Source organism: Crocuta crocuta, unplaced genomic scaffold (assembly GCF_008692635.1).
Source record: "Crocuta crocuta isolate KB4526 unplaced genomic scaffold, BGI_CrCroc_1.0 scaffold613, whole genome shotgun sequence".
Lineage (NCBI taxonomy): Eukaryota > Metazoa > Chordata > Mammalia > Carnivora > Hyaenidae > Crocuta > Crocuta crocuta.
Window position 1 is genome coordinate 397108 of NW_027528880.1, and position 13754 is coordinate 410861.

At 65.7% G+C, this 13754-nt stretch overlaps 1 protein-coding gene across 1 annotated transcript in view; it reads left to right on the forward strand.

Annotated features, from left to right (window-relative positions):
• The first annotated feature begins 3445 nt into the window (after positions 1–3445).
• The window catches only part of SLCO4A1 (solute carrier organic anion transporter family member 4A1), a 16021-nt gene continuing 5712 nt past the window's right edge, over positions 3446–13754 (forward strand). Inside the window, exons 1-7 of the mRNA XM_077756840.1 lie at positions 3446–3746; positions 5379–6262; positions 7323–7413; positions 8319–8440; positions 8805–8916; positions 11691–11845; positions 13019–13214. Of these exons, the coding sequence (XP_077612966.1) occupies positions 3721–3746; positions 5379–6262; positions 7323–7413; positions 8319–8440; positions 8805–8916; positions 11691–11845; positions 13019–13214 (1586 nt within the window). The 5' untranslated portion in view covers positions 3446–3720. The remainder of the gene's footprint in view (positions 3747–5378; positions 6263–7322; positions 7414–8318; positions 8441–8804; positions 8917–11690; positions 11846–13018; positions 13215–13754) is intronic.

The window sequence follows — 13754 nt, forward strand, 5'->3', positions numbered from 1 at the left end:
GGGGGGGGCGGGGAGGGGACCCAGGGGCAGGAGCTCAGGCAGGGCTGCCCTGCGGTGTGGCCCGTGTCACAGTGGCATGGGCTGTGGCGGTCGACCTCAGGGCCATCAGGTGCAGCGAGGGAGCCCTGCCGGCTGGGGCGCGGGAGGAGGCAGAAGTGACGCCGGTGTGTGTCCCTGGCTACCACGTCCCCGGGGGGCGGGGCCCAAGATGGAGCCTGGGGACACCTAACAGGAAGGGGCAGGCCTCGCCCGGGGGGCATTTGCTGGCCGAGGAGGACCAGCGGCGTCGGGTGGCCCCGTGTCCTTCCCGCCTGCTGAGTTTGCAGGCCGACCCCAGGTGGGGAGTGGGCGAGCGAGCAGAGGGGCCCGCGGGAACCTGCGCCCCTGCCGCCCTGGGTGAGACCAGGGCCCCGAGCCTCCCGCACGGTGGCCCCGGGCCCACGCGGCAGCTGTCGGGGGTGTGGGGTGGGGACGAGCGGTGCCCGGGCTTCTTGGAGCCCAGTGGCTCGGACTCGGGCAGGTGGAAGGGATGTGTGTTGTCCTCCTGAGCGAGTTCACACGCACGCACGCACGCATCCGCACATGCACACGCACACACGCCCTTGCTCCGCCCCCTGAAGCCGCAGGTGCAGAGCCTACCGTCGCTGCTAATCCTGGGCACCTGATCCCACAGGGTGCGTCTCCCGCGGGAGCAGGCAGAGGGCCTCTGGCAGAGCCCGGAGGGTGGGCTGAGTCCCCGCGCCCCTGGGCTCCCTGTGAGGGAGCTGCCTTCTCCCTGCGCAGCGGGAGGCCGAGGGCGCCTGGTCTCTCCTCCCGCCTCTGGAAAGCGCTCCCAGCCTCCTGCGGAGCATCTGGTGGCCTCCGATGCGCCCCCTGGAGGCTGAGGGCAGCCGAGCAGCAGGGAGAGTTGGCCCAGCCTGTGAGCAGGCGCTGCAGCTGGTGAATGGGCGCCAGACAGAGCCCCCAGTCTGCTCCAGTTGTGGGGGCTCCGCCCTGCTGCTGGCACTGTTGGGGGTCACACGGCTGGGGCTCGTGTGGGGGCCGTGTCCCTCGTCCTGGGGCAGTGCATGGGGCTCCATGGTAAAAGGTCCCCCCCTCCCTTGAGACTGGGGAATCTCAGTGGCTTATGCGCATGTGGGAGAGGCCTCAGCCGGCGCTGTGCCCATGACCACAGTGGTGGCAGGCGCCCTGCCCGATGCCCCTGGTCTCCTCCTTCCCCCTGGGGCCCCTGCGTGCTCTCCGCAGCCTGTGCTGCTGTGATTGGTAGCGGGCAGTCTGCAGCTGGCTCTTAAATGCTTCCCTGGGTGTAGGGGGGCTGTGAGCTCCTGGTGGAGGGGACAGTGTCCTGGGGGTCCCCAAGCCCCACTGCCCGGCACAGCCTCCCAAGCAGCAGGTGTTGGCGGCAGTCAGGGTTCTCCAGAAGAACACAGTCAATTGGAGATATTTATATGGAGAGATGTATCATTAGAAACTTGGCCGACACATTGTGGAGGCTGGCAGTTCCTAAATGTGCAGTCGGCAAGCTGGGGCCCCAGGAGACATAAAGCTGTGGGTCTGGCCTGAGAGCCGGCAGGGCGGGCTCGAGACCTGGGAAGAACAAGGTGCTAGTTCAGGTCTACACTTGATCGTAGCCCAAAGGCCGAGAAGTGATCCTAGTTCACATCTAAAGTCAGGAAAAAGCCAATGTCCCAGTTCAAAGGTAGCCCAGTAGGAGACACTCAGGGAAGGGTTAGCTCTGCTGCTCCGTCCTGCCGTTCACCGGGTCGGACTCAGTTCACCCCCTGCACTGAGTCCACCAAGTCAGACACTAGTTTCTTCCAGAAGTGCCCTTGCCCACACACCTCGTGGCCACCAGGCTGACAGGTGGAATCCACCATCACGCTGCCCTTGGCTCCAGGCCAGGCTCTGAGCAGGGGTCTTTGGGGAAGAGGGGGAGGAGTCGCCAGAGGTGAGATGCTCTTGGGGCCTCCTGGGCGAGGATACCTGTGGACTGTACCTGGAGCCCCCTCGCGGCCTGTCCCTCCCGCTGTGGGTCGGTCTGCCCCTTGGCTCCCTGCTGGGCCACCTCATGTCCCCACACACTCCCCCTCTGCCGTCCGGCTGCACTGCCCGGCCCCTCTGCACCGGCTCCAGGGGGTACCTTGGCGCCAGCCAAGCCCGGCTCAGCTCCGCAGTCAGGCCCCAGCAGCAGACGGGAAACAGACACACGTTTTGTACGAGCCGGTTCGCATGGACAGAAGCTAGGCGCCTGTGCACGTGCTCACGGGAGGAAGTCCCCGACCCGAGCCCCGCTGTGGTGCCCGGTCCCCGTCTCCACATGCTGTCATCACTGGGTCCTCCCGTCCCCAGCACCTTCTCACCGGCCGGCCCGCGGGGGCCTGACATACAAACAAAGGGCAGTGGCCACAGAGCCACCGGCAGGGAGTACAGCCGTGAAGTCACCTTCTGGCTGAGCCACACTGGGCATCAGCTCTGGCCTTCACGGAAGCAGATCCTGGAAAGAAACGCCTGTGGGCGACCTGAGTCACCCCCTCGTCACCCACAGCGTTGCGCACAAGGGAGCTGCTGACCAGGAGGCTGAGACAGAGCAGCTCAGTGCCCGTCCAGCCTGCACCTCTGCGTCTGCACCACTGGGCTTGGCCACGATGGCCACTGCTCTGTGCAGGACCCCGTCCTCTGGCAGGTGACACGTCGGCAAGCTGCGGCGTGACCTTCTGTGCTTCCACATCCAGAGCAGAGGCTCTGACAGACTAAGCTTGCGCTGGTGCCCAGACCCTGGTACAAACTCAGAAATGTCCTCCCCAAGCCCCGTGACACTCGGGACCGTCCTTGTGGCTGTGAGATTCCGGGTGTTGCTTACCCCAGACTCGCTCAGGACCCCGCCGCCTGGCTGCCGGGAGGGGACGGCGCTGCCGGGAGGGGACGGCGCTGTCGGGAGGGGACGGCGCTGCCGGGAGGGGACGGCGCTGCCGGGAGGGGACGGTGCCGAGCACCACCCACTCCTTGCTCCCGCTTTAGCGCCAGGACCCCGGGCAGGGGCTGCCTCCTCACTTCCGACCAAGAGGGCCCGTAAGGGTGAGAGCCGCACAGAGGAGGAAGTCCAGCCTCCAGACGGCACAGGAACCCGGGGGCAGGACCACGGGTGTAAGTTTTTGGCAAAGGCTCTTTCACAGCTGCTGACCTGGCGGGGACAGGTTGTGCCGGAGTCGGGCTCCCGGCGGAACCACCGTGTGCGGGTGGCAGCCACACGTGGGTCATCAGCTAACACCCCCACTGGCGGCTCTGTTTGCTAATTTAAATAATGGGATGCAGAGGATTTGGCTTGAGCTGTATATACTCACGTCCAAGGTCATCCACGGTGCTGGTGCCGGTGGGGTTTCGCCACCGACTCAGGGCTCTTGTGTGGCTTTGATTTCAGACCGTCTTGCGGCGACATCCCTACTCACAAAAGTGGCTATCCCACCGCCTCCTGAACGCTGCTGAGGGCCTCATCCTTCCCAGTCACCTGCCCTGCGGCCCCCTGCAGGGGTGGAGCTGAGCGAGGCAAGCCCCACGCCGGCACTGCAGCTGTCCGCTGGCGGCTGGTGTCTCCACCGCGCACTGGAGACACCGACCCATGAATAATTACCAAGGCCCCGATACTGGCCCGTCATCCCTGCCGGCTGCTCTGCTTCGGGGCTTGTTCCAGACAGTGCATGCATCGTGCATGCGACGGTGCAGATGGCTGTGTGTGCACACGCTGACCCGTACGCACTTGTGTATTGGTACACATTGTGTGTGTGTGTGTGTGTGTGTGTGTGTGCACGTGTGCGTGCATATGGAGGAAAACCCAGCGTGGCGTCAGCACAGGCTGGCCCGTGGGCCTCCGCATTTTGGGTAACGTCCATTTGTGGTACTTCCTGGTATGGCTGTTTCGGCAGCCCGCCCGCACCGGGGCTCACACTGGCTGCTCTCTTCTGCGAGGCCCCCGCTGTGGTCCGTGTGCTGGCACACTCAGTGTCTGGGTGGACCTTTCTGGGGAGACCACCATTTGCCCCATTCAGGGCCCAGTAAGGTCAGGCTCCCTGACCGGCTCCCTGACAGTCTTGGCTGGCAAAAGTGCACAGGAAGGCAGTTCCTGATGCCCTCACCTCCACGTGTGCTGGGGACTGGGTGGAAGTGAGTCCCTGTGGCCTGATGCTCTGAGGCCAGGGTCTGGGAGCAGATGCCCGAGACGGAGTGCGGCCGCGAGGGAGGACCTGCTTAGGGCCTCTCGCCTTGGCCGCGGGCCAGTGTTCTCGTGCACACGTGGTGTTCGCTCTGTGTGTGCCTGAGTCCAAACACCAGTCACAGCGAGCTGGGGCTCACACTGACCCCCGGATCTCACCTCAGTCACCTCTTCTAAGGCCCTGTCTCCAAGCACACCCCCGTTCTGGGGGGCTGGCGGTCGGGGCTCCAGCACGCCGTCCTGGGGGGGACACCGTCAGCCCCTGTGAGCAGAAGCAGCTGCACTGCAGGGGATGTCGGGTGTCTTCTCCTGCAGGAGCGAGAGCAGCTGGCGGTTTAGTTCCGCGGGGGCGCCGGCCCAGCAGCCGGGCACGGGGAAGCCGCCATGCACCCAGCGGGGGGTGCTGCCCTTTCTAATGGCAGGTAGGGTGGGGGTGGACGGGGGCCCCCGGGAGCCTCGAGGTGCAGGGTTGCCCAACCCCAGCCCGGCTCCTTGGGTCGGCGGCAGGTGCGGGCGGGGAGGGAACGGGGCTGGCTGGGGCTTCGGCAGGAGCCGAAGGAGCGTCTGCCTTCCTTCTGACTCGTCCGTGTTCCTGCGCACACGGTTCGCGGCTACACTTTGAAAAACCTGCTGTGGGCAGCTGGGTAGCGAGCGCAGCAGCCTCAGAACAAACCAGACCAGCTCTGAAGCCCCTTTCAACCTTCTCGCGGGCCACGCCCCCTCCCACGTTGCTTTCCAAGCGCTGGCCTAAAATGTGTGTCTCCTTCATGCTAAGGGCACAGAAAGCTAGCAGGGTGTGAGTTTAATGGGGAACTGAGGCTTGATGGTCAGTGTGGAGATTGCGTGCACACAGGACGCCCCTCCCCCGCCAGCGGCAGAGCACACAGCTCAGCAGACAGAGCCCAGGCCAAGGCGGACAGTGTGGGTGGGTCACTGGGTCCCGCTGGGCCTCAGCCCCTCTCCCCGACTGGCTTGCTCACGTGTGTGGCTCTGGGAGGTTTGGCCCTGGATTCAGGAGAGGGCTGGTCAAGGAAGGTTAAATCCCATCAGACTGGGTAGTGGGCACCAGAGCCATCAGCTGCCCCGAGGGACCGGGCACGGGGGGTGGGGGGGCCATTCAGTGCGTTCAAGGGTGGATGGAAGTTTTCTAACCCAGAAACTCTTCTCACAGAACAAACCAGCCACCGGAATACTGTCCAGTGACTTCCGTGACTGCTCCTGGGGCCTCCTGGGCAGAGATGCCTCAGCACTCGATGGGGGACAAGCCCCTGGTGTCCATGCCACAGCTGGTGTTCCCGAGCCCACTCTCAGCCGTGGACAGTGGGAGTGGCCACAGCCCCCCAAGCAGCCGGGCGTCCCTCGGCTCGCCCCTCAGTCACGGCGTCCCGTGCTCCCCCGCCCACAGCCCCCTGGACTCCTGCAGCCAGCCGCTGTGCCAGCCGCCGGCCGGGAAGCGTGAACCCCGGGCGGCCCCCGAGATGTGCTACGTGGCTGCAGGGCCACAGAGCATGGCGTGTGGCTGGCGGGCCTTCGCACCCAAGTGGCTGCAGGCCTTCAACACGCCCAGGGGCTTCCTGCTCTTCCTGTGCGCAGCCGCCTTCCTGCAGGGCATGACGGTGAACGGCTTCATCAACACGGTCATCACCTCCATCGAGCGCCGCTACGACCTGCACAGCTACCAGAGCGGCCTCATCGCCAGCTCCTACGACGTGGCCGCCTGCCTGTGTCTCACCTTCGTCAGCTACTTTGGGGGGACCGGCCACAAGCCACGCTGGCTGGGCTGGGGCGTGCTGGTCATGGGCGCCGGCTCGCTGGTGTTCGCACTGCCCCACTTCACCGCGGGCACCTACGAGGCGGAGGGCGCCCAGGGTGTGGGCGCGTGCCCAGCCAACCACAGCCTGGCCTGCCCGGGCCGCGCCTCCGGCCTGTCCAGCTACCGGCTGGTCTTCATGCTGGGCCAGTTCCTGCACGGCGCGGGCGCCACGCCGCTCTACACGCTGGGCGTCACCTACCTAGACGAGAACGTCAAGTCTAGCTACTCCCCAGTCTACATCGGTGAGTGGGGCGGCCGAGGGCACGGGCGGGCGCAGCTCCCTGACAGCCACGTGGGGTCGCAGGTGAGGCAGCAGGTGAGCGTCACGGGGACCACCGTGGGGGATGGTGGTGGTCCCGGCCGACCTCAGCCTGACCCCCAGCGCATCTTGGGGGCCTGGGGGGTGCATGGAGTAATTAGGCCCAGGGCTGGCTCGTGCCCCAGGTCAGCCAGGCATTGCCATGCGGCCCCTGGGGCTAGGCTCGAGGCTCATGCTCCCGCTAAGTCACCCACGTTTATGTGGGGTCAGATTTCAGGGTTTTCAACCTCATGGCACCACGTCCCTGCGTCCCTCCTGCCGGGCCCGGCTTTCCCAGGGAGACGGGCTTGGGGACACTCACAAGAGACCGACTGGCACTCCAGGGCCATCCTGACCTGGCCAGCTGACTACAGCCTCCTTTCCACCTTGTGCTCGGTCTCTCAGTCACCTAGCGGTGCCGACCAGGGACGCTGGGGTCTCCTTAGTCCAGTGACACCCCCGTGGGCCTCTGATGCGGCATGGAGCCCCCCGCGTCCTGCACAACTGGGCTCTGGGGATCTTTGCTCTTTCAGGAAGAAAGGGTCCAAATGATATCTGCGGTTGGCTGGGTCAGGAAAATTTAAAAATGTTTTTAATGTTTATTTATTTATCTTTGAGAGAGAGAAAGAGAGAGCGCAAGCAGGGAGGGGACAGAGAGAGAAAGAGGGAGACAAAGAATCCCAAGCAGGCTCCACGCCATCAGCAGAGAGCCAGACACAGGGGCTCGAACTCACCAGACGTGAGATCGTGACCTGAGCTGAAGTCGGACGCCCAACCGACTGAGCCCCCAGGCACCCCAGGAAAAATTTAAAAGCAGCCAGATTTCAGACACCACGGAGGCTGCACGGATGAAAACCCTGCTCTAAAGGGTCCGTGTCGCAGGGGCAGACCCACGGAGCCGGGGCTCCTCTCAGGTGGGCTCCCGTGGCTTCTGAGCGCCGGTGGCTCACGAGCCCCCCGGGTTGGCGGATGCGGCCGGCCTCAACCTCTCTGCTTCTCCCCAGCCATCTTCTACACGGCGGCCATCCTCGGCCCTGCCGCCGGCTACCTGATTGGAGGCGCCCTGCTCAATATTTACACAGAAGTAAGCCAACGGTGAGTGACCCCAGCTGAGTCTGCCCCGCATGGATGGCACCTCATCTGGGCAGTGGCTCCCTCAGAGCGGGACACACAGCAGGAGGAGGCCCGGGCTGGCCCTGCTGTGGTGGCCCCAGGGTCTGGGGGGCAGTCCTGGGGTCTAGAGGGCAGCCCTGGGGTCTGGGGGGGCTGGCCCAGCTCTGGTGGCCCCAGGGTCTGGGGGGCAGTCCTGGGGTCTAGGGGGCAGCCCTGGGGTCTGGGGAGGCTGGCCCAGCTCTGGTGGCCCCTGGGGTCTGGGGGTGGGGGGCAGGGACCCGGAACCAGACGAGACCAGGTCACCATTTCTCTAATACCCTTTGCGGAACTGAGAGCAGGTTTTGTGTTGCCGGTGTGAGCTTCTGTGTGGGGTTTTCCACACCAGGCGGGTCTCTTCTGACACCCGTCAGGGATCCCAAATTCACCTCTGGCCTGACAGACTTCCCGGGGTCAGCACGGACCTCACGGGTGAAGGCTCAGCCCTAGGAGACCACCCCCTACAGACTCCAGCCTCAGGCACTGAGTCCCCACGACGTCTGTCCTGCCCGGCTGCAAATCAGGGTTCCCGTGGCCCCACTCTTGGGTTTCAGGAGCAGCTAGGACAGCTCACAGAACTGAGGAACGTGCTTTACGCGTCAGATTGCTGGTTTATTAAGCAGATTATGACCCAGGAGCCGCCAGATGGAAGAGACACAGAGGCCAGGGGTGGGAGGGGTGCGGGCTTCCGTGGCGTGCGGCGCTCCGCCCCCACACCTCCCCGTGTCCCCCCGCCGGGAGCTCTCCAGACCCCTGGGTTAGGGTCTTCTGGACCAGCGTGCAGGATGCCCAGTGTGGGCGCCCTGAATGCACGTGGGCAGGACGCTGACCCCAAGTGTCTCCCCCCGCAGGACGGAGCTGACCACCGAGAGCCCGCTGTGGGTCGGTGCCTGGTGGGTGGGCTTCCTGGGCGCGGGGGCCGCCGCGCTCCTCATCGCCGTCCCCATCCTCGGCTACCCCCGGCAGCTGCCAGGTGGGTGCGTCGCTGTCCCCTCCTCCTTTGGGCCTGCGGGGCGGGGACCCCGGGGGAGTCCGGGCTCTTCTCCACTGCCCTGCCGGGCCCCCGGCCACGTGCAGCTGAGCCTCAGGGCCCCCGGCCATGCGGCTCCTCCCCGCGGGGGCGCCCAGGACAGCTGGTTTCAGCCTGAGCGAGCGCCCCCCTGGCTGCTCCCAGCGCGTGTCCTGTGTCCCGTGACCTTCCTCTTCTCTGCCAGCTGGTCACCGGTCACCGAGGTGCACGCCCACGCCACGTCTGTCCCCACGCCCTCTATCCACGGGGCCTTCCCAGACCTGGGGGGCGGGGGGGGGGCTGAAGCTTGACGTCTGTGTCCTTCCAGGCTCCCAGCGCTACGTGGTCATGAGAGTGTCAGAAACAAAGCAGCTGAAGGACAGCGGCCACCAGGCGGCCACCAACCCCGACTTTGGGAAAACCATCAGAGACCTGCCTCTGTAAGCACCTCGTGGGGGACCCGTGCCGTGCGCCCGTGCCGTGGGTCCCGCACATGCTGGACCTTGGCCCCTGCTATGAGAGTCTGTGTGGCCCCTCCAGGGCTGTGGTGAGCACACAGCTTCTAAACCTCCTTTGTGGCCCCGCAGACTCGAGGCCTCAGCCCCGAAATCTGGTTCTGATGGAGGGCCGGGGCCCCAGCTCCTCACTCCACTGTGTCCTTGACCTTTTCATTAAGGTCACCTGCATGTGCCTGGGGTTCCTGGGCCCGTGCCCTCTCTCTGCCTCGAGGTCTGAGGAGCCCGGAAGGGTCAGGACTGTCTCCCGCCCTCTGCCCTCACTGTCCTGCACCAGCCCCCACTGCTCCTGTGCGTGACCCGGTCTGTCCCCTCTCCCTCCTGTGTGTGACCTGGTCATGTCCCCTCTCCGTTGTGTGTGGCCTAGTCTTGTTTTGTGGCCTTGATGTCCTGTTGGGAGGAAATAACCTTGGCCTGCTCTGGTCTCAGGGAGACTCGGAGCCTGGGGGACTCCTGGCCACCCACACCCCTCTTCATGGGACCAGGCGGTGCACAGGGGACTCTCCCGGGGATGGGGAAGGAGGCCCCTGGACGGCCACCAGCCTGACTCCTCGGCCTCACCGAGTACTCCCCTGCCCCCCTGGACTCTGGAGCCAGAGCCCGGGAATGGCCGTGTCTCACTGGCCTCGCGGGGCCAGGGGACATTGGTGGCAGGAATGAGTCCCCGTTGCCTGCCTTCCCCAGGGAGAGGGTGAAGGGGCACCGGGGCCGAAGGCGGCCTGCGAGGGAAGCCCCCGTGCTGCGGCTGTCCACGGCCCTGCTTCCCCCGTGGAGAGGAGGGTCTCCCCGCACCCACAGAGAAGTGCTCTGAGCCAGAGCAGGGCTGCCAGTGGCCCGCACACGGCACTCGGGGCCCAGCAGGTCAGCAGCTCTGGGGACAGCGGGCTGAGAGACGGAGGTGTGTGTCCGGCTTAGCCCCCCAGCCGCTGCCGGGGACGAAGTAAATACTGGCGCGTGTGCTCTCCGTCGGCGTCACGGCGGGCTCTCCCGCAAGTCCAGCGCAGGGTTTCAGCAGAGCAGCCTAGAGCCGGGGATTAAGAAACGTGGGNAGTGTGAACACGGCTCAGGGTAGAGACCAGCCAGACCCAGGGCGTCCCCCACACACAGCAGGGCCTGAGAGCCCCGACAGAGAAGGGGGCCCCAGAGCCCCTGCCCTCCAGCACCCCTCTTCTTCCCTTCAGGGACACGGGACCCAAACAATTAACCAGGAAGCATCGTTTCCAGTCCTCCAGCTGGAAAGTCAGTTTGCAAGTGTGCCGCCCTGGGGTGGGCCAGACGCCGCGAGCCGCGTGGAATTCTTTCCTTCGCTCGCTCGCGGCCGCGTGTCCCGGTGCAGAGCCTGGCTACGGCTGCTCCGCACACCCTGCTTTCCAAGGTGCAATTGCTGGCCTGCGACAGGTCCCCCGAGATGTGAGCAGGGCCGTCGGGGCCCCTCCCAGCGTGAGCCTCACCAGCAGCTGGCTGCGCGGGGCCAGGGCCCACGAGGGCGGGCTGCCCCCACGGCACAGCCCTGAGCTGCAGACTCGGGGGGTGTAACCCCCAGAGCCGCCCCCACGGCAGGCTGGCGATAGTCATTTAGTGCCAGGATTTGCTTTCTCGTAGGTGCGGGAGAGGGAGGGTCTGCGCTGCCATGACCCGGGGCTCCAGGGAAAACGCTGCCCCCTGCCCGCACGACCCCTGGGACCAGGGACAGAAGCGCACCAGCCGGCACCTCTGTGCGCAGGTCCCGGCACCTGCCGCCCGGCTGCTGGGAAATCAGAAAAACAGGCGCTAGAGCCTTGTGCTCAGGCGACCGGCTCACCCCCGCCCCCGCCCCTCGAGGCTGAGCTTCTGAGCTTCCGGACACCCTGCAGCTGTAATTCATACGTTTCCCACTCCAAGCTGCGCGTCCTTCACTGCCCTGCGAGGGCGGCGTGTTGTGTTTTGTGCTGCGCGTGGAGTCGGTGCACCTGGGCGCCTGCCCTGCTCGGCCTGAACCCCCAAGAGGGAGTGAGTGGCCCTCGGAGAATGTGCACACGCGAGGGCAGGTGGAGTGGGGCAGGGCCTGGTGCCCAGCCCGCCGCTCGGCGAGGACACAGGCGGGCAGCGGGCCGGGTGCTCACAGAGGTCTCTCCACCCCGCGGTGAGACCTGAGGCCGAGAGCGCCCCCAGGGCCGTGCAGGGCTCCCCTCCTGATCTCCAGACAGACGCAAGGCTGGCCTCACTGGGGAACGGGCAGGTTGGGGCAGAGGTCCTTCCTCAGGACCCACAACAGCACCCCTAAAGTACACAGCAGCCTGCGCCACCCAGAGGTGCCTTGGAGGGCCCCCCGTCCCCCCTTCTCCAGGGCTGGTGGCTGAGAAGGGACCCTAGCTCTCAGTGCCGGTCCCCGTCCACAGGGACCTGGCCAGTCCTGGACTTGGGGACAGCCGCCTCCCCCAGCCCCCCGCTCCTGGCTCTGCCCCCAAGTGATTCCACAGTGTGGTTGCTCGGGTTTCTCCCCATGCCAGAGCTGAACTGTGGCCGAGGTGGAGATAAGGTTGATTTCGTGGCTTCCTTTCCTGGAGCTGGTTCTCCACCAGCCTCACACGCCCTCCTGACTGCTCTGGGGGGGATGCGGAGGCCCCCGGCTCCCCAGCCCACTGATTGCCCTCTGGACGGGCATTTCCCCTCTGGCCTACTCTGACCCTCTGTCTCTTCTCTCTCGTCTCCCCATCCAGCTCCATCTGGCTCCTTTTGAAAAACCCCACGTTCATCCTGCTCTGCCTGGCCGGGGCCACTGAGGCCACACTCATCGCTGGCATGTCCACGTTTGGCCCCAAGTTCCTGGAGTCTCAGTTCAGCCTGAGCGCCTCAGAAGCTGCCACCTTGTTTGGTGAGAAAATTCACTGGACCTTGGGTGTCCGCTGACTTTTCATGAGTTCTCAGATGAGCGAGGGCTCCTTGGAGTCTCGGTACGAGTCCACACCGCTCCTCTCCTCCTGAGGACATGCAGGGCGTGTGGTCCTGCAGGGAAGGCCGCCGGAGTGGGCGTGGGGCTGTTCGTGGATCTGATGGTCCTTCCCGAGAGGTGGGGGGCACCGACCGCGGGTGCTGACCTCCTGGCCAGGATCCGCTTCAGCTGGGAGGCTCGGGCCAGCTCAGCTCGTCTGTGCCACCTGCTCAGCACCTCCATCGTCCCTGGCTTATTGCAGAAAGGGTTTGGGTAGTGGCGCCCCCTGAGGACCCAGACCCTCACCTTGCCTCACCCGTGAGCCAGGTGGCTGGCATCCCAGGATTTCATGGGACCGTGAGGCTGGAGCCCCTGGACCTGCCCAGCCAGAGCCATTCTGTGGCCAGAGCCAGGCTGGCCTCCCCGAGAATGAGGGCCCTGCTTAGGGTGCCCGCTGCCCTTGCCGAGAACACACCAGGCAGGACGTGTTACCAGACAAGGGGGCATCCTGGCCGGGAGGGTCAGCACCCCGTGTGGAAGGTGGGGAGCTTCTGAGCAGCACATGGGCCAGTGCAGGCCGCCCCCGAGCCCTCAGGGTTCTGTTCCAGCACAGGACCTAGGCGTTCGGTTAGGGGCCCCATTCCCCCATCTCATGCCCCCAAACACCCCTCCTTGCCTGGCCTCTCAGCTCCATCCACAACTGCCTCCCCTTCCCCAAAGCGGCCCCCGCCCTGTGCCGACATCCCCGCCCAGAACGCCTCTTGCTCTCGGGTCCCCTGTGCTGCACCCCCAGGGCTGGAAGGGGTCCGTGTCAGAGCTGGCTTTGGTCCTTGCTGGAGAGACAGGCCCACCGAGCCCCCCTCCCATCTGCGCCCTGTCCCTGGATCGCCTGGGAGCCACGTGCCAACAAATCCCAGTTTCGTATGAAACGGCACCTGCCGCGGATTTCCCCGGATGGGGCTCTCGGGCGGGCTCAGCAGAGGCTGAGGTGTGCTGGACCACAGCTGTCCAGGGCGGGCCCCGATCAGGCGGGCAGGGGGCCGCTGGCCTTCCCCCAGCCCTGCCCCGCCCCCGCGGTCCCCGAAGCCCTCACCGAGCCCGTCCCCTCTGCTGCAGGGTACCTGGTGGTGCCAGCGGGCGGCGGTGGCACCTTCCTGGGTGGCTTCTTCGTGAACAAGTTCAAGCTTCGCGGTGCGAGCATCATCAAGCTGTGCCTCTTCTGCACCGTGACCAGCCTGCTGGCCATCTTCGTGTTCTTCATGCACTGTCCCAACGTGCCCGTGGCGGGTGTGACCGCCGGCTACCACGGCAGGTAAGGGCCGCCAGGTGCCCGGGGGAAGCGGAGACTCCAGCACGGCCGTCGGAGGTCCTGGGGCCCAGGGGGTGGCGGCGGTGGGGTCGGGACTCGGTCACCATTTGGAGAGGGTCACAGCTAAGGGGCATCCAAGACAGTCCAGCGTTGGCCCTTTCGAAGCCCCGGGCTCCGTCCCAGCCCCAAGCCTGGGGTTCACATCGAGGCCCCGCCCCCCCAGCTGCTTTCCACGTGTGGACGTGGAAGGTGGCCCAGTGTCGGCTCCCAAGTGTGGCCGTGTCATGGGAACGTGAGCACAACAGTTGTCAGGCGAATGTCTAAAGCAGCACCGACAGGGTCAGTGGGGAGGCGACGGACTGGACCCCCCCGTTCCCACAAGAGGGCTCTGCCGCCCTGCGAGGGAGGTCAGCCCCCGGGAGGGTGCTGGGGGAAGCAGGAAGGGTCAGGAGGGGTGTGGGCTTTTCCGCTTGAGTGGAGAAGAGAAGGAAGCCCTCGTACTTGTGATCGCCACTACGGCACACATCCCTGAGCCGAGCGGGT